Source organism: Rousettus aegyptiacus, unplaced genomic scaffold (genome assembly GCF_014176215.1).
Source record: "Rousettus aegyptiacus isolate mRouAeg1 unplaced genomic scaffold, mRouAeg1.p scaffold_m13_p_17, whole genome shotgun sequence".
NCBI lineage: Eukaryota > Metazoa > Chordata > Mammalia > Chiroptera > Pteropodidae > Rousettus > Rousettus aegyptiacus.
Window position 1 is genome coordinate 10,299,361 of NW_023416292.1, and position 20,871 is coordinate 10,320,231.

Consider the following 20,871-nt stretch of genomic DNA (forward strand, 5'->3'; position numbering starts at 1 on the left):
GAAAAGGTTATCTGACCTCATCGGGACAATTAAAAGCTCCTTTGCACTAGGCAAACATCCCACAGTGAGTAATGCAAAGATAAGTTTGGGTAAAAGAAAAATGTCCCAGAATTAAGCATTTTTTCAAACCACTCATACAGTCAACTATTTAAACTTTCAAAGCCTAAATTAACCTTCAAAAATGACTTTTTCGTTTAAAAGTTTTCTCTTTAATATTGAAAAAAATCTCAAGAGGGACTTCCTCGCTGGAGAAAGACTTGGAAAAACCCCAGAGCTACACTAAAAGCAGTGATCTTGGCTGGCAGTTTTCTGGCTTCCCCTTTGCTATTATTAAGTATCCTTCTGTTTGACTAAGAATTTCTCCACCTCTCACACAAGCCATCGTTTTTCTTTCTGTATCCAGAAAAATCTGAAAACCATGTGTTTATGAGCCTGTTGCTATGCAAATCATTAAAACACATTACAAAAATCTCTCCTTGGAGTCAGACGGAGAATATGAGGTGGGGAAGAGCCCCTTCACCGAACAGAAAAGCTGGCAAAAAAACAAAAAAAAAGATTAAGAGAAGCAAAGCAAAATGGAAACAAAAATTATGGTGGCCCCATCCCTTGAGTCATTTTCACCAAAAAGGGGGAGGGGAAAACTAACATTTTTAAAGCCCCAAGATAATGTGTCTTACAGTCTGGAGTGAGGTTAACCAACTCTTAATCTTTTTAATTCCTATGGTTATCATGACTCATCCTCCATCTGTCTACTACTGTGTCCTTTTTACCAGTTTTTTTTCACACTTCTGTAAAAATGTCAAGAATTTTCTTTCCTTTTATGTGTACTCCCGTGTGTATTCTTTTTTTGATATCTTTTGTCTTCTCATTCAATTATCACCTAAAAGTAGAGCCTGACTTGTCCGTTTCTTCTCCAGGGTAATCGCAGTATGTTAGCTGGTTTCTCTCACTTATGAAGAGGTTTGTTCTTCAAAAGCCATAGCCAGGGAGATGAGATGAGACAAAGTATGTCAAAGTTAATGTAAAAAAAATAAAATAAAACAACAACAACAACAACAACAACAAAGAGAGCTTCTCAATTTTCTAATTTAAAAAACCTGGACTTGATCATTTTAATAAAGTCCACCACCTTCTTAAAAGGTCTGCAACCAACACCATTCGCAAATTTTTGTTGCGTTGTTCCATATACTCTATTAATTTCCAAGTTTTCTAGAGTGGGATTGTCTGGGAACAAGAACTGAAATAGATACATTTTAAATACATGTTCCTTTCACCTCTATATGTCTTAATATATAGAGGTTCACACACACCCCATAAAAAAAATAAATAAATGAAAAAACCCAGAGTTTTAATTCTGAACTTTGCCCTTATTCAGAGATAAGGAATGGCTGGTCCTAATACTATAGAACCTGCTTTACTCTCAAGAAGAAGTAGTCAAAGCACTGCAAACATGTGTTGGGTAAAAACAAGTCTGGTTGGCTCCAGACAAAGGCTTATTTTTTAAGCACAGATGGCTGAATCGTTGCCTCCTCCAACGGTTGCCCACAATGAAAGACAGATTTCTACTTCTAATCTATGCAAACATCTTACTCTGAGGGCATCACAAAGGCTAGCCGTTTTGTGTCAGACACAGTAGATCCCAGGTGCTCTCAGATGCCCATCTCCCACCTGAGATGACTGGTAACTTGGATGACAGGGGATGGCTGGCCAGTTAATCACTAACCCTCCTCCTTCTGTGAAATACTCCTCTAGAGCCCCGCCCACCCCACCACTGCTTTCTCCTAGGCTGCTCTGCCTGGAGACAGTTTCAATATTCAGATGGGACCCCAGATGCTTCTAAAACTTCCCAAGAAGGCTCAGATTCCCGCCCCCAACTCCCTCAACCCCCGCAAAAAGGCTCCTAATGACTTTGAATTCAGCTCTTTTCATCTCTAACATCAAATCCATCCAAATCAGGTCTCCCTTTCTACTCTAGTCTATGTGTCTACCACCCACGGCGGGTCTGGTGAGTCACACCTGCGTCACTGTTGGTGGCCCTCAGCCTTCCCAAGTACACGTTACTCCCTTTTTCTTTCCTTTCTCCCTCTATACAGTTCCCTTTACGTAGAATACTATTCTCTCTTATTTCTCCACCTCCCCAGGTTAAGCCTCTGACTTGCTCTGACAGCCCTTGGCACATTCCAGCTGTATTGCCCCTCAGGGCAACAAAAATTCCTGCAGTGCTGAAACACACGCGCACGCGCACACACAAACACACACATACACACACACGCACACACGTCTCCTCATGCAAACCCAGCTCCTAACTTTAAATATCCTTTGACATAAAGAGGTTATACCTGAAATGTCTATAGTTAACTGCCAACATTTAAGCCTAAAAATGTCCTTCAAAGTTTTAAATTATTTTCTTTGTAGTTTTTCTGATCAAATGACAGTAACGGGTTGCTTCAAAATCCTGTGTTGGAAAACACTTCTGGCCCTCCTTATTAAACTAAACCAAGCTAACTGAGCAACAAGAAATTCAAAAAAAAAAAAAAAAAATGCTTGCTAATCTCTAGCCCCATAACCACCACCACCACAAATTCTTACCCTATACCTCAAATTTTGAGATTTAATAATTTTTCGCTTTGTTTCAGCTTATGAACGCGAATATTGACAAATAATGTGTCATTAACTTTATTCACATGGAGAATCTAAAACTGTAAAGTGCTTTGGAGGTTGACTAATTTACTAATCCCAAGTCTGGATGACCATCGGAACTGCCAGGGGACTATTATTTATTTTAAACAGTACATCCTTCTGGATCCTAGCCTTAGACATCCAATTCAGACCTCTGATACAGCCCTAGAATCCACAGTTCTGATAAATGGCCCAGGCCCTGGTCTGTGTGAGAGCCATTGGCCTGGTCTGACACCCTACCCCACGTGGTGGCCTCGGCTACAGGACACCACACTGAGGACCCACTCGGCGCTACCACACTTCCAGACACTGGGGCTGCCTGTCGCTTTTACATGTCTGACTGTTCCACTTTTACATGGTTTTAATCATTAGAAACCGTGTTCTCATTTGCGCTAAATAACCAGTCTTTCAACTCCTTGAACTTCACTATTGGCCCTAATTTTGTGTTCCAGAGGTGACCCAGGATCTCCTCCCCATGAGTCTTCAAATCTCCTAAGCAGCTATAGCAGCCCTGCAAGAATTCATTTTTTTAAGCTTAAACAACCTCCTTTAAGTTCATAAAGCACAATTTCTGAGTCCCTGGCCATTTCAACTGCTCTTCCTCAGCAACGGACCTTACAGAATAATTCTGTCTTGAGTGACGACGCTTTGTTTTTTCTCACAGATGGAACCTCTTCCAGTATGCATTAATAGCCCGGTTTTATCCTTGTTACTCATCGCCCTGCATTTAATGGTCCGAGAGCCACAGATCAGCAAGTCCCTATTAACCTAATGCTGTGTTCCTAACAATGTGTAAAGTATTCACAGAGGAGTCAGAGCCAAAGGAAACCATTCCATTTTGAGGCATAAATAATTCCTCGTACATAAAGGGCTTAGAAGAGGGAAATAACTTGAAAACAACGCATGCCAATATGCGACCAAGTGCTTCAAACGACTGATAACTGAAAGAGTCAACACGGGCTTTCTGGGTCAAACTGTGAGACCCTCACCACCTCTGTTTATGCAAACACCATCAGTTTACAATAGTTTTTGATCTAACAAAAGATAACAGAAACTATTATCTTAAAATGAACATAAAAATTTCAAATGCATCCTAATCTCAGAAATTTAAAAACTAAGAAACTATATATGTAATAATCGAGCAGGATACTATTCCTCTGTCTCACTCTGAAAGCCATGATCCAGGCCAAAGGTGAGAATCAGTGGATAATTCCCTTTATTACGAAAATAGAAGAGACTCCCCAACCCCAGGATATGTTAATGGAAAACTCTTACCAATGAGTTGACTGTACTAACACCAACGAAAATGCACTTCTTTCATTCAGAGACTGGTAGACTATCAGAACTTTAGGAACTTATCCAAGCCCCTCTTTTACAGACGAGGGGAAACACCTTTCCATGATGGCAGGTGACTTTCTCCAACGTCAAGCAGCCAGGGAGCAGGAGGGTGGGACCCAGTCCAGGTCTCTTCCCATTTCACCTAAGACAGTCAAAACTCTGGCCCTCTCAACATTTTCCTCAACTCTACCCCTCTCATCTTCCGTTCCTTCCTCAATCCTCAAGCCCAAAGTCTGATGGAACATTTTGTTTGGGGATGTTCTGAGGGAAGGAGTGGACTAAACAGGAAATAGACAATTAGTTCTTTTATTAAATTCTAGTGTATTTTACCCACAGTCCCTAACTAATATGTCTATGCTGCTTGACACAAAATATCTACCTAACTCAGGATCGCTGCTACCTGACTAGCATTACAGGGAGCCACTGGGGTTGGCTACATGGATTCCAACGACAACTCTAGAGCTACAAAGCAATTGACAAACAATCTCTATCTACGCCCCTCCCCAACACACACGCTCCTAAATCAACCAGCTCATCTGCTTCATCTGAAGCCTCACAGTTCATCCCCACCCTTATAGAGAACATGGGGATAAATGCACCTACCTTGTGGCCTCTTGCTGAAGCCATGACACATTTGGCACATAAAACATGACTCCGAAGAAAAGCAGAGGCTCATTAGCGAATTTGTCCAGATGTTTCTTCAGAGGTTTCTCCAGCTCCACCCATCGTGCTTGCTGGCTCTTGCTGAGAAACCAAAGGCCAAAGTAGTGCGTCTGGAAGAAAGGGTAAAACGGCATCAGTTCATGCTCACGAGGGCCATCCCGAGGCCACACAGGAAACGAGACTCCAGAGCCTCACGCCACCTTCGGTTCCCCAGCCCACCCACAAGGGTCAGCTTTTACTTTCTAAGTTTGGGACGAATTAAAAAGAAATCACATGCACACAATACTGTGACCTGCACTGAGTCTGCAGAGGCAATATTCACACTCACTGCTGCTGTTTGTACACGTGGACATCGATGCACCTACGTGAGGTAAGGGGTGGGGTACAGAGGGGACAGTGCTGACTTTTTTCTTAAGACCCTCCCGTGGCTTCTGAATGCCCCGTGCTCTCACAGGGAGCACGCTGGCAAAGGAGGTGAGCCCAGCTCTCGCACCTGCTAACGGCGAGGTAACTGATTCCTCAACTCCTAAGACAAAACCTTCTGCCCACTGAAAGCTTCCACGGCGTAGAATCTTTTCATCCAGAACCAGATTTTAACTGAAAACTGATTCACTCTTTCTGGGCTTTAATACAGTCCTTTGAAAAAGCACAGCCTCCACCACTTCATTATACATGAACTGCAGCAAATCTCTCCACATCGGGCTTTCAGAGTAGGGGGGGGCCTCTCTGCAGCTGCCACAGGGGCCCCCGGTGGCTCTTCTTGGCAGTTTATGGTGGGATTTGATAGATGAAAGTGGGATTTTCGCCCTTAGAGTTGAAGCTTCGACCAGTTTAGTTTTGAACAACGTGCTAAATGATTAAAACGGGTGCTTTTATGCATCCAATCCTGTCTTTATATTAATTAATGCTCAGATTTCGGGATTAGCACAACAATCGCCAAAAAATAGATCACTGCTTTTAAAGCGTTCTTTTATATTTCAATTACAGCCTAGCCTGCTTTACAGCACACCTGGAAATGTGCCTTCAAAAGAACGTTTTCACTGCGAGGTTTAATTTCCAGAGGCGTTTCTGTGCAGATGTTCCCACCCCAGCTGGCTGCCCCCGCAGCCATACCACAGATCAACCCTGCCACGAGCCCACCAAAACCTGCACTAAAGCTCTGACTCTTGATTTTACTAGAAAACCAGACGTGCCCTCGCCTCCAAAACGCTCCAGACCCAAGTACTCTAAAGGATATTTTTAAATGATACTTTCGGATGGCAACAGTGATTTGATCAGCTTTTCTCCATGACATTCCCAAGGGCAAGTTCACGCCAGGAGTCTATGCATTTCTCGAGCAACAAAATGCCAACAGAGCCAAGGTTTGATTTCTATCGACTCAGACAAACTTGTTGGGGTGAATTCTGGCCCGACTGTCCTTCGCCAGCTTCAGTGAGTCCATTATTTGTTCCAACATGACTGATGACACAGAGGAAATGAAATGTGGCTGAGGAGAAGGACAACAGGCTTTGGAGTCAGCTCCTCTCCCAGATTTCACGCTCAGTAACTCTGTCCTAGTCGCTGAGCCCCGCCCTCCGAGTCTCAGCTTTCTCATCTATAATATGGGGATGATGATTACAACTATCGTCCACAGGCTGTTAGAGGTATAAATGAGGTGATGCCTGTCAACTGTGTTGGGGGACGGGGGCACACAGCTAAGTGACAATGTCACGTATGGCACCTTCTGTTGCTGTTGCTGCCACTACATCATTATCATCCTCATCTCCATCTGAAACCGGGCAAGCCACAAGACTCTCGTTCATAAGCCTCCTGGTGTCCCTATGAACCACAGAGGTTATCCGAAATAAATGAGAAAAAGCAGGCAAAAGCAGAAGCTGAAAGGCCTACGAATAACATAAAAATCTAAAAGGTGTAAGGAAATAGTCACAAAGCAGTGCCGAGGATTTTCTTCAGGGTCTCATTATAGGTGTTTATAGGACACTGGAACATTGCTCTGATGCCATCCTAGGGGACCGATGATGTAGGCTTAGGCTAATCTTAAAATGAGGTAATCTGAGTATTTAATTTAATAAACTGTCTAGGAAGGAGCCAAGGCAGTCTGCACCATACTGAATTTCTTTATGGAGCACAGTGCCATAGAGCAGGGTTCCCCAACCCCTAGGCTGCAGACTGATACCGGTCCATGGCCTGTTAGGACCTGGGCCACACAGCAGGAGGTGAACAGCGGGCAAGTGAGCGAAGCTTCGTCTGTATCTGCAGCCGCTCCCCGGCGCTAGCATCACCGCCTCAGCTCCGCCTCAGAGCATCATCAGGCATTAGATTCTCATAGGAGCACCGGTCCCTGGTGCCAAAAAGGTTGGGGACCACCTGGATGGCTAGCAATGAGTTTGCATATAATAAATGAGGTAATATGTGTAAACAGTAACATGCTATGTAATATTATTTTAGCTGGAAAAGTGCCCTTTTGTAAGCATGGGTGGAGAAAGGGAGGGCAAACTTTGCGGTTCCTTAACAGGCCAACCAGGAATTATCATCTTTTGCCAAAAGTAGCTGACATCTGGGGGTATGATTTTATGGTCCATACTTCATTCAAATTGTAATATTCACTCAAAATTAGTAATAGTCAAATTATAAAGGGTTCACAGTAACTGCATAAATATTCTACAGTTGATTTTTCAAAAGAAAATTAATTTTTTTTTAACTATTCCTACGCTTTGAAGAGCTAGTATTTTAAATTTCCTTTTCTTATTCCCACCCACCCAATCACTAACCCAGGACTGATCTTCCCAAAAAATACACTCTGAGAGAGGATACTGCATGGAGGGCGTGCACACCCCCACGGGCACGCACACGGATACCTGCACACGCGTGTGCAGACGCTGAGAGGAGGAGGATGAAGTACAAGGGAAATCACGGGAACGGAGCACAGTCTCGAGCCTTTTCCCAGGAGACAGGATATTTCAAGGTGACTGGCCATGCATTTATCCAATGATGTAATCAGAGAACTATTCAGAAATGGGATTTTCAGTGCAGGGTGGAACTGGAGGAGACAGGTAACCCAGAGGTCAATTTCCAACTACTCATGGCCAGAACAACCCAATTTTAGAAGCAAGCACTGAATTCAGTTATCAAGAGGGAAGGGAAGTCCCTATATGAGATTCCCATCCCCACAACGTCCTGCGAAGCTATGCCCAAAGTCACCTCTGCTCCTACTTTATTTCCCTCATTCCTCCGCCGGCCATGTCCCTACTCTTCAGTATTTAGCAGAGAAGAAAGGTCGTATCAAAGTTCTTACCCTGCTCTATCCAGGTTTACAATGCAACACAAGTTTACTCTGCGATGTGTGTACAGTGCCTCGCAGGAAATGGAATCAGAACCTAACAGCTCACTTAAATAACATGGGAACCAACCAACTTCCTGTTCATTAGCCAAGAGAGCATTAAGCCCATCGAGCCCAGCTGGGACCACACCAGGCCTGGTCAGAACTGACTTGCCCATTCAAACGCCAGCTGAATTTCAGAAGCTGAGCTCCATTCCTAAACATCGCCACGTGGTTGAGATCTAAAAGGATCCCATTGTGTCACCCGATTAACGCTGGAGACGCTTGTTTGGGTTATTTATCTCTGAGGCACCCAATATAAGCCAGGTCCATCTCATCGTCGTGAAACCTCTGGGTAAGCTATAAATCCAATTTTATTTCTCTGGGTTGCTTCAGAAAGCAGCTCTGGTGCCATGAATTCTGCAATGAGTTCACTGCAACGCAGAGAAAAGAAGACAGAAAATCTCTGGTTCCCAGGGAGAGAAACCACATCTCTGAATCAATTACTAAAAAGGCACCACCAAGAAAAAACACAGGGGAGCCACACTAAATTATCATTTTCACATGAGTAGTTTCCTGGTTTATGTGGTTTGGAGTTTCGCATTTTGAGAGAGGAAGCCTGAGTATATGCAAAAATATGCTGGTGTCTTCAGTGGCAGAGTGGTGTGTGTGAGGACTTTAGTGTTGAAGTAAGAAGACCCCCTCTTCCAGCATCATGAAAAGATAATAGTGAATAATGACCTTTAAAAACAGTGTGGGGTATTTTTGATTCATTTATCCATTTGTTTATAGAGATGGTGTTATCCTCCACATTCGCTATTAATAGAAAAAAGGTTTTTTTGAGGGTTTTGTTTTTCCAGTTTTGTGACAAATGGAAGAGCTTTAACGCTACTATTTATAAGGGTTACAAACATCGTCTTGGCCATTACTAGAGATTAAACCCACGATCTTATCTCATGCATTTTGAAGAGTTAATCATCCAGATGCAAGAGTTTAAAATTTCTTGTATTAGGTTGTAAGATGTTGCCTGTAGTACCCAGTTGTAAATGAAGAATCAGAGTTGGTATGCCTCCACATAAAACATACAGGAATTCTGTAAAGCCCTAAAACCTCCACTAAGGCATGGAAAATACTTTAAAAGATGACTGACTACAAGCAGTCTCTGAAACAGCACTTCATGCAATTCCATTCCAATGGCGTTGGGAAATAAACCGCTGTACATCAGTTGGATAACTGTAGAAAACAACTCGTGAGCGATCACAACCTCTACTCGGGGTAGGTCTGGGATTTCTATAACTGGCACGTCTATAATTAACAACTGCACCATCTTCACTTGGCTAGCCGATCTCTTCATAAAAGTACAGGAAAAGAAACTGCAGAGTAACACAGACCCGAGGAGCAAATCTCATAGGCAAGAAAAATCACACTTCTGAGGCTGCACAACTCACTCGGAATATCCGGAAAGATGAAGACTTACAAGGTAAGGCTGGGGAGATTGGTTCACCTACAATCTCTATGTCTAGGAAACAGACACTGGTGCCAAGTCCCCTGACAGAATCACCATCGAGCGAATACGATTTCACATCATTATCCTGACGAAGACAAAGACCAGAAACCTCCCCAGCAATTGATTCTTCTTAATCAGCATCGATTATTTTTAGCTCTCTGCCCATACGAACATATATGGTTGTGGTTACGCGGGCTATAAAATACAGCAAATACCACTAGTATCTGACATGGTCAGGAAATGAGGTGTTCCATTGAATCAAGTACTCCGAAAATCAAATGTAAGTTACTCGTTCCCAAGAAATTAGCATAAAATCGAACCACGGAAATAGCCGTCATGTAAGTTAGCTCTTCTTTGATGACAGAAATACATCTTAAGATTCCATAACTTTATAAACGCCAGCCATTATGAAAACAGCAAAATGTGGGGCATCTCTACCATAGCTGATAACTGTGGATAAGTCAGCTTTTAGGAAAGGCAAAAATATAAATTTGCAGAAGAAATAGGGGATAAATTGGGGGATAATCACCCACCCTATGAAATGATAATGGAACTTTTTTAAGCTCCCTTAAAACCCAGGTTCTTAGTCTTGCCTTAGGAGAAGCCCGGAAGTTACTGAGTTGATCATTCCCAAGAATGCTGGACATAACAGAATAACAATGGTTCTCTCTCTTAAATAGACTTTAGCTATGAAGAGTAACTCAGGTACCTTTGTTAAATTATTTATTCCTCCCCTCCATTGATGAATTTTGAATTAGCAGTAGAGTCAAGATTATCCCTAAAGGAAATAATTCATACTTTTATATTTTATTAGAATTCTTTATATTACTTATTACTATAAGCATGGCCTCCTTGCCTTAGAACAGCACTGTTACATAGAAATACGGTATGAGCCACGCATTTCAATATTCTAGTAACTACACTGAAAAAACACAAAGACATGAAATTAATTTTAATACATTTTATTTTAAATGATAGTCAAATATGATGCTTTTGGTCGGTAACTAGAAAAAAGAATTAATGCGATATTTTAACTTCTTTTCATACTAGGGCTTCAAAATCTGATGTGTATTTTTACACTTACTGCTCATCTCAATTCAAACCAGCCACACTTCAAGTGCTCAATAGTCACATGTGGCCAGTGGCTATCATATTAGACAGCACGATCTTCAATTAATAACTGTCCAAGTAATTGAAAGATTTTGGCTCAATATAAGATCATGATTTCTAAAAAAAAAAAAAAAAAAAAAAAAAAATGGAATTAGCTGTCTTACAAAAGGGGGAGAGCCCAGTCTCTGGAGGGCTGTAGCAGGGTCTATACAGCCTGTGCAGTGTGCTGTAGAGGAGACCGCCATATTAAGTGCTTCATGTGTGCCAGGCGCTGTGACACTGTGTCAACTTTGCAAAACTAACTCATTTAATCCCCTCAAGCCACTCATGGGAAGTGGCTACTATTACCATCTCCATTTCCAGATGAGAAAACTGAGAGGCACAGGGTAGTTAAGCAACTACTTGAGATTACATAGCTAGTTAAGAGGCAGAGCGAGGATTCGAACTCAGGCTGTTTGATCCAAGCTCACATGCCTAGCCACTCAACTCTGCTACTTCTCCATGTATTTATTTTTAAAATATGAGCATCAGTCATAAGGCAACATTGGTTTAACTATTTCTCTCTTAATCTAGGGTGTAGGAAAGACACAGAGAAATAAAACTCAAGAGAGCCAGCCCTTTTGCAAACAGAACAGCTCCATTGTATACATTAAAGTCCCGCCTAAAATTTTATTTGGGGAAAAGGAAAAGGGTGAAATCCACTGATCCAAATATGTTGTAAGTGTATTATCAGAATTCTACCTTTCTGAGCCTTCTATATCTCTTAAATCTCTTCCTTAATAGAGCTTCTGGCCAGAAACTCATACCTTAAAACGAATGCTTTTTTTCCCTAAGGAGTTACTTTTATTTCCTCCTGCTGAGATTATTATGTCCACCTGACTAGCATCTCCATTCCTCCCGACCCCAATCCCCATTCTTTTTCTACTATTCGGTTCTCTCCCTAAAATGCGTGGTGACGATCGTGTCATGCGCTGCCTTGAAATCCTCTGATGGCTTTCCATCTCACCGTAGTGTTTTTATTCCCCAAACAATTCAAAAAGAGTATTTAAGAGAAGACCAAAATAACTGTGCAACACTAAGTTCGACACAATTTTTTTTTAATCCATAGCATTTATGAGTGTGTTTCCCAAAGCATTTCCCGCGGGCCCTTTTCTGCCGCTACACAGTGGAGTCGGCCTGCCTGGGTTTGAGCCAGCCCGGGAATGGCAGGCAGGGCACCCTGGACTGTGGCCCCACATCCATGAAATGGGGACGGCAAGAGTGGCCACCTTAAAGACGTGTGACGAGAATTAAGAGAGTTGATATGCAGAAGGTGCTCAGCACGACGGGCAGTACATTAAAAGGTGGTGATTATTTTAATTATTTTTGCGACACATTTTAGGAACAAGGTCCTACAGGATCTGGTTAAAATTCCCTAGCCAGATATCTTAAAACCTTCAAAAGCTGACTCCCACCAGCCCTTCCACACCCAACCCCGCCACCCCAGCCACGACCCCTCCACACACGGACGAAGCAGAGCACACAAGCCCTGCCCTGAAAACGCCACATTCTTTCCTGTTTCTGTACCTCGGCATGGGTTGTTCCCTTTGCTTTGCTGCTCGTTTGTCCTAGTCTCCAAACTCTAGGGCTTCTGGGAGCAGGGACCCCATTACATTCAGCTTCCCAAGGCTTGACTATATTTGCTAACCAGGTGAACCAGGCCTGGCTCTCTGGATGCCATGTGAAACGGCAGGAGATCGAGGCATTCCAGACCAGACAGGACCCTCAAAGAGTTTCCTGGATGGCTACATGTCATTATACATTTGTCAAAAACCACAGGATGCACAAAACCAAGAGTGAACGATGTATTAATGTGGGTTCATCAGTTGTAACAAATGCTGATGGTGAAGGACGGTGTGGGTGTGGGTGGGGGCGGGAGGTATGTGGAAGCCACCGCTTTCCACTCAGTTTTGTTTTAAACCTAAAACTGCTTTGAAAAATAAAATTATTTTTGAATGATCAGATAACATTAAGTGGCAAAACGCAAATTATAATTAATGTAGAACATACGTTAAATCCAAGTTAATTTTCCTTCCTAATATAAAGCTATTATGAAGTCTGGGATACACCTAGAAGACTAAAAAAAAAAAAAGAAAAGAAAAGAAAAAGACTAAACATTTTGTTATATTTAGATGGATTTCCACTTTCTCCTCTAAAGCACCATCAGCTCTACTTGGAGAAGGGCTCCAGCGCACAGAGAAGCAGACCCTGTGTCCCCCCATCCCCCACTCCTGCCTCTGCGGGGAGCAGGCATTCCTCTTCAGGGCGTGGACGCACAAAAGAAGAACCAAGTAGACTGCTCTATCTCACCCTCAAGTTCAGAAGTAGCTGTAGGATTGCTTCATAAAAGGCCATACCTTCAACATCACCTGTCTGCAGAACAAAAGCGTACAATTAAAAAAAGAAAGCCATTTGTTCTAATGTGGAGGCACCTGTTTGGGGCACATCAAAATAAAGCCAGCATGACACACACCACACCTTCGCATTAGAAGATCAATCTCGCTGCAGCACGCACTTGACAGCACAATATGGACCCCACTGCTTTATCCTTTGTGACAACTGTTTTGGGATAATCCAGGGTTGACCTTTGCCCTTTCACTGATAGAAATAATAAACAGTCTGCTGAGAGTAATTATTACCATACGCGCCTCCAACACGCCTCACCGTGCACCTTACACAGTAGCCCTACCTGGTGACGTGCAGAAACGGCTTCTCAGCCCCCAAGAATGGTGCCTATCTTTCTCACCCTTGGATCTTCGAAAACCCAGTTCCCTATGCCCAGGATGACCTTGCCTTCCTTTCCACCTGCCGGACTCCTGCGTGTCCTTCGAGCTGCTGTTCAGAGCAAAGGCTCTGTGCACCTTGCACCGAGGTCTCTCCGCCGCCCGGGCCGCAGAGCTCAGTGGGGCAGCATCTCGGCCTGGACCGCGTTTACCCCTCACTGCTCGTTTAAGTGCCGGATCCCCCTACTTGTCTTTGCACATTTTAAAGACAAAACTGACCCTCGTTTATCCTCATTTTGTCAAGCCCTAAAGCAGTGTCTGGTGCACTGCAGTTGCTCAAGATTTTCTTTAGTGAATACGACTCTCAGATTGGAACAATCATATGGTATTAGAGACAGCACTGCGCATTTTCCATACTGTATCTTTTTTAATATCTGCAACAGCCCTCTAAGGCAAGTAAGGTGAGGGTCACTATTCCCATTTTATAGATGAGAAAACTGATGCTCAGAAGTGCAGTAACCTCCAAGGTTACCTAACTAATGTGAGAAGACTATAATCCAAACCCAAATCCAAGGCTCCAAAGCCTGTGTTTGTAATTACTAACCACGGGCTATGCGGGCTCCCAAAGCATGCTAAGAACACCCAGTTACTCTAATGTGAGTTACTAGGAATACTCAAAGGTTAAGCCACTGCATATCTCTTTAAGTGACCTATAACTAAAATTGTTACAATAATTTAGACCAGTTTCCAGCCCAAATGAGCTACTGTACAGTTTTTCCTTTATGCTCATGCGCATACCTCTGTTTAAGGATACTCAGTGGGCTACTAACAAGCAAAAAAGGGCCAGCTATCAACCGGCAAGGTCAGAACACCTCACAGGTTTATTCTACGCGTCAGCTACACACATGTGTTGAACAGGACAGTCTCCTGCACAGGAAATTAAACTTCAAAGGAAGGCCTGATCCCTGAAACCGAAGTATAAACAAGAAGACCAGCAGGAGGCAGAAGTGTTCAGGCAGAAGAGTCTGCGAGAGGGTAAGAGGCAGCCTGTGGAAGACGCCAAAGGGAGACGATGCCCGTCTCTGACCCCAACTCCTTTGTGCACATGGAAACAAAGTGGATCGTGAGTGAGGGACAAGGAATGAGATCAAACATCCTCACTTCCGACAGGCAGCACCCCCTCTTGTACATCGCCGCGAGGTATTGGTTGGGCAAGGACGTCACAGGGCCTAGGACGATTATAGAGCTTTTCCTCATCTTCTGGAAGGCTCGAATCTCAGGGGCCTACAGTCATTTCAGCATTGGCAACCATTTATCCACATCGGCACATCCACTACCTGATGAGCCACATGGCTCTCAAAACACAAATGCTTGCGTGGGTTACTCCCCAAGCCTGCCTCTTTCTGCAATGTCTGTAAGACCGGAAAAAAAAAAAAAAAAAGCAGGGCTCATACTGCACTAAGGAAGAGTCTCATGTGAAGAGGGCTCATGCGACCGTCTTACTGGTCAACCCGGGGTTTGTTCTATCCCAAAGAAGTCTCACAGCCCGTACAAAGAAAACAGGGTCATAAGGAACCTTAGAAGGAACAAAACCCCCATTTCGCAAGCTCCCACAAAAGGCTTCACTGGTCACACTCACTTTAAACGCTTTTTCTCTTTTTTCTTCCCGTTGAAGAGGAAAATACAGAAACAAACGAGCAAAAAATAAAAGCAGCTGCACCCATCCCTATGTGGGAGTTCTCTCCTTGACATGCAGCCAAAATGCCAAAACACCGGCTACCCACTCGATTGCTTTAAAGACAGAAAATGACTTTGGTGAGAAGCGTCTCTCATTTTTAACTCCCCCCAAACCTCCTCACCGGTGGAAACAAAAGGGAGGCCACCACCCCGTGCAAACTCTAGGTGGTGTCCTTGCTTCTCACAACCCCGGAGCAGGGCCCCTGTTCCGGCCGAGGGATGTGAGAACAAGGCTGAGGCTGAGAACGCAGGAATCAGGAGACAGGCGGCTGGCTGGTCCCTTCGGCGAGTTCCTAATCACACACCCACCCCCCACACACGCTCACCTCCCGCAACTCCAGCCGCTGGGCCACGGCCTCCAGGCACTCCTGCCCCGTGCTTTCCACCGACAGTGTGCACTCGATGACATTGCTGTCCAGCAGGCGGATCCGGGTGACAAAGCAGTTCTTACTCAGGACGTTGTAGCGCCGTGTCCGGCGGAGCTTCAGGCCGAAAGGCATGACTCAGTGGCCCCACGACACCTTCCTCCTTTCCTGGTGCCCCCCGCCGAGATGGCCTCCGCAGTTTCAGGACTGGGCGATGGGGCTACCAGCTGTGCTCCTCCAGACACAGAACGAGGTGGCCATGCCCGGTGTGGCACTCTGCAGGATGGCTGCAAACAGAAAAGCAGCAGGAAGGTCATTAGCTGGAAGGGAAGAGATGGATCCCATGGCCCTGTATTCCACACACAGAGCAAGGCATTAGCGCCCCTCCCCCTCCCCGACAGGTGAACATCCAGATCCCAGAACTGACACTTGGGAGAGCCCATGTGCTTCATCTTATCTTACAAGGGTATCTGAGAAAATCTACTTTACAGATGAAGAAACAGAGTTTCAGAGAGATGAAAAGAACTCATCCAAGAGCGCACAAGCAAATGGCACGGAGTCCAACCACTGTCTGTGCGATTTCAGTTCACAAGCTTTTTTCAAGAAAGCAACAGGCGTGGAAATGAACACTGTTTTTAACTTCTAAATATATACATTATCTCATTTCGACCTCACCAACAACCCTATGGTGTAGATCTTATGACCTCTATTTTCCAGAGGAGAAAAGTTAGGTTCCCTGTTTAACTGACTCGCTGAAATTAACATTTTACCTTGTTCCTCCTCACTCTTTGAACACTGCCTCTTTATTCTCTCTAGTATTATTTGCCTTTATTTTAATATTTATTACTTATTTTCTTGCCTATTTTATTTACTTAGAATGGATGGTAGAGAATGGAGGAAATATACTTTTAAGTCAGCAACTTTCTAAATATATTTTTAAATGTATGAATTCTTTAATGTACTTAAAATGATAACTTCTTGTCCTTTTTTTCTTTTTTTTCTTTTTTTTTTTTTTTACCAAATATTTAGACAGATGTGGGGAAACACCACATCACCATTTTGTCCTTTTATAAAATGCTAGATGCAAAAGCCCTGTCACCAAGTTAGAGATCATTTAACTTACTAATAATGAGATTTTCTGACACCCTGATGTCCCGTCAAATGCCAGTGACGACATTATCATCATGAGAACGCAACAGTAAAACCACAGCAGCAAAAGTGTCTTTACAATTCCACCCCGAGCTAGCGACGTTCTCACCGGGAGACGCGCATATTCCAAAGAAGGCAGAAATGCCCAGACAGCCTCGATGTTCAACTTTCCGCTCTCCGTAAAGCTCAGAGGACCAACTCTTACTCATGATTACTCTGTTCACTTAATTCTCTAAGCCGGGCAAGTTCAGCCAGTTTTCACACCCTTCGTCCACAGAATTAACCTCTGAGCCCCTGACATGTGGATGGACAAATATGAATAACTACTGCAGGAATTCTTGAATGAATAAATAAATAAAATGGCTTCAATATTTAGCAACCACTCCGTGTCAGAACGCCAGGCCTCCTGCAGGTTGTCAGGGCACAACCCTACAACACAGCAAAACACGCTCCCCACACTCCCTCCGCCAGTCGACGCTCTCTGCCCTCGGCACATTCCTTTGCGTGACAGGTATGTTTTACGATGGCTTAAAATACACATGCTGGTAGAGACGTTGGCTTGGTAAAATGTATTAACATTTCTAAATCGCTTTATGTTGGCAGTGTATCATGTTTACCTCCAAGGTAGGCCAACCTGATGATCTGATATCTACAAAAAGAAATATGGAGGGACCCACCCAAAAAAGAAAAAAAAAGGGGGGGCCCCAGAATTTAAATACAGAGCCCTTAAGAATTTATCGCTCACATGTTCCCCCAACTTGTTGAAACACATAGCACAAAACACCAAGATTCAATTCCTATATTAGCCAAGGAGCCTCAAACGGAGAAAAATATTTGCTCTGTGGGCACAAGCCACATCTCAAATGCTGGGCCAGGCACTTTACCTTTGGGTGTGTCTCATCTTAAACACCTATGAAGGAATGTGGCTGGCTGGGTGCACATTTAGCCCAGCCATTATTAAAAACAACCCCTGCTACATATTCTACGAGTCACCATCCAGAATGCACACTTAGTGAAGTAAAAAGCTGCCCCACAACGTATATAGGTGATCACAGCTTTTATAACAAATAAACGAAAACACACAAACACATGGGAAAGAATGTAAGTTCACCCAAATGATTCACTGTTATCTCAGGGCTACACAACAATGATATTAAACAGGACCCTCGCTTTATACTGCACAGATGTTTACGTTGTTCTAACGTTTCACAGCTGCTTTATATAATTTTTGCAAATAAAGGCTCGTGTGAAGTTCATCAGCTACTGAAAACGGTGGCTCAGGGACAGCCTCATCTGACAACCTGGCAACACCCCTCCTACAAAATACCTGTTTTTTAAGTTTTTAAAAACGTTTTAAATCTTCAATTCGCCAGAAACGTCCCTGGTAAGGTATTGACAATAAAAAGTTACAAGAAAACTGGTCTGGTCCTTCTAAAGATCAATGTTACAAACCCCGACAAGTGAGACTAGAAGGGGGTTGCTCTAAAGCAAAGGGGATTTAGGAGTCGTAAAAACAAAACGCCACGTGTGGCCCTTCATCAAACCCGGGTTTGGAAAAAAAGCTGTAAAAGCCATGGACGATTGAGGAAATCTGAACTAGAGAACAGAAATTAGATGAGATTGATGTATTACTGCTCATTGTCGTCCGTTTTGGGTAGTGGAATTGTGCTTACGTAGGGGAATGGCTTTAAGAGATGCCGGTGGTTATATTTAGGGGTAAAAATGGCATGATGCCCGTAACTTACTTACAAATGACTAAGAAACAACACATACATACACACATAAGCACGTACACAAATTCAGAGTTGAAACAGGCATGACAAAACATTAACAGCTGTTGAATCAAGGTGGTGTGAGTACTGGTATTTATCTCACTATTCTTTTAGCTAGTCTGTATACCTAAAAATGCTCATAATCAAAGGTTTTTTGTTTTTTTTGTTTGTTTTGTTTTGTTTTTTTTTAAATAAAAAATGGCTACCCTCAATGCAGGCTCCAACCACACTTACTCCTTATGGCTTTTTTAAAATGGTGCCACCTCTTCCAATGGACTTCTCTGATCCTTTTCTCTGGCTGAACTCTCAGTCATCTGTGCTTTTTTTAAAAAATACACCAATCTATGTTAGAAGTATCAGCACATTTTAACTCTAAACTTCTCCGTCTTTAAAACGCAAATTATTTACCCAAATTAAAAGCCCATGGCATTTACACCCAGAACTTGTGTGGTCACAGAGCTATGCTGCTGGGAAAAAAACTTCCAGGCACTCATTTAAGACATTCCTTAACTTTAAGAAGGGCTACACCTAAATTATCCCAGGTAAACAACCTGTTTGACACCAACCTGTAACAGCAGGGTTAGAGAAAATGATCTCTTAGCCCCTTTCAGTTTTAACATTTTAAGAGTCTATGAATTAATTACCTGCCACGTTTAAGCTCTTGAAGAATCCACAGCATGTATGTCACCAAGTCACCTCTTAAGTATCCAGAGGGGCGTACAGTTCTCTCTTAAACATAAGCCAGCTCCCTGCTGCATTTAAAGCCCAATTCCTCTGCTTTGCCCTTGGTAGAGCCAGGATTACAATATCTCATTATCACGCAATAGAATGGACTGAGTCTATACAAGTTCTCGGTGAAATAACTTGGCTCCTGGCACCCTTCTGGCTCTCCCAATGTGGTTCTCTGTGGCCTCATCGTATTTATCTTGTGAACGTTACAAAACCTAGAACCAATTAAATGCCGTATTCGCAGAGAAAAGTCACATGTTTATGACCCTTTAGATATTTCTGACGAAACTGGCTTTTCAAAAGAGATCAAGGTAGGCAATCATCATCCTATTTACTCTAAGGTTTTTTTTTTTTTTAATGTAAAGTGCCTTTTAAAATAGTCACTTAAAATACAGAACTTTATTTACTCTTCAAGAACACATCTGGTAAATAATATCAAGCTGCAACTGTTGCTGAAATTGTGGACGTTAAAACAAGTCCTTTTTGGTTAATATAGACAGTAAAACAATACTGACTCATGATTTTTTTTTCAAGACAGTGATTTATTCTAATTTCAAAACAATATATTACTCCTCTTTTTCTTAGATGCATCTTGGAAAGAAAAGGAGCATCGGATAAGAGAGTTGGATCCTATATCCCTTTAGTGATGAGAGTAACTGAGAATAAGCAGCAAAGGTGAAAAAAATGACAGGGGAAGTGCCACCCTCTCTGAGCTCTCTGGCTCCAGGGTCTTTGTCTCAGTAAAGCAAATGGCAAGTGAGTGTTAAAGACTGCGCTGAGGAGATACTCACCTGACAGGGAACTGTGGCTGACCTGAGTGGTTCCAAGAACCAAAGTTTACTCTTAGAAGAACAAGGACAAGCCTTCAAGCAAGAATTGGTTTTAACCAGAGAGGCCCTGGGGTCAATGCTAAGCCTTTTGTCCTCTCTCAGCCTCAGTTTACTCATCTATAAAAATAGTATCTACTCTACCTGTTTGCGAGAAATAAATGAGACATTATTTCTGGCGGGGCACCCAGTAGATCTGGACACAATCCTTTCCTGTTCCCCCTCATAGTAAGCGAGTAAACTCAAACAAGAGCAAAGCAGGTTTGAAAAGAAGGATTTGAGTATCCTACCACCTAGTGTGGAGAAAGTCTTTAAAAACAACATACGTACATACGTACATACGTATGTACATACATACATATGCATCTATATACGTACGGCACAGCAAAGAATGCAGAGTGTAACACGAAGCTAGGACGATGCCATCGGGAAACTGACCGAGTGTCAAAATGAACCATGCATCCCTCTAGCGCTGACACCCTGCAATCCCCCCAGACTCTGACCTGGAGCACAGAGGAGCCAGTCGCCAGCCGAAGCGTCCCATTACGAGCCCATCCTGAGTGGGTAAGAAGACTGTAGCCTTCTTATCTCAATAATAGGTACAGTGTCTGCTGTTGGCAACGCTTCTTTCCTGGGAGTGGAAAACTGGTTCCAAATTGCCTTTGGTATAATAATCTGCTTGGCTGTGCTGCTACGGCTGACGGCACGGCGCAGCCTCCCTCACGCCAGAGGAGCTCCCGCGGGCATCTTCGCTCCCACTTAGGGTCCTAAAGGGAAACGTCTGGGTCAGACTCAGCCCCGCGTTCTCCTGTGAACCTTGAGGTGGAACTTTACACATGGCAGGAAGCTGAAGAAATAGTTGTCGTCGTGAGGAAAGAAAGAATGAATCCTGAAAGAGTCGGTTTTTGATGCCA

The 20,871-nt window shown here is 43.3% G+C and overlaps 1 protein-coding gene across 3 annotated transcripts in view; it reads right to left on the reverse strand.

Annotated features, from left to right (window-relative positions):
• The window catches only part of PTPN14 (protein tyrosine phosphatase non-receptor type 14), a 146,968-nt gene that overhangs the window by 74,124 nt on the left and 51,973 nt on the right, over nt 1-20,871 (reverse strand). For 2 of the 3 annotated variants that reach the window (XM_016166469.2, XM_016166468.2), the window contains exons 3-4: nt 15,442-15,767; nt 4,621-4,790 (exon numbers count right to left, since the gene is read on the reverse strand). In XM_016166469.2, the coding sequence (XP_016021955.2) occupies nt 4,621-4,790; nt 15,442-15,615 (344 nt within the window). In that variant the 5' untranslated portion in view covers nt 15,616-15,767. Of the gene's footprint in view, nt 1-4,620; nt 4,791-15,441; nt 15,768-20,460; nt 20,684-20,871 lie in introns of those variants that run through there. The other variant, XM_036234498.1, reaches the window with a different exon arrangement.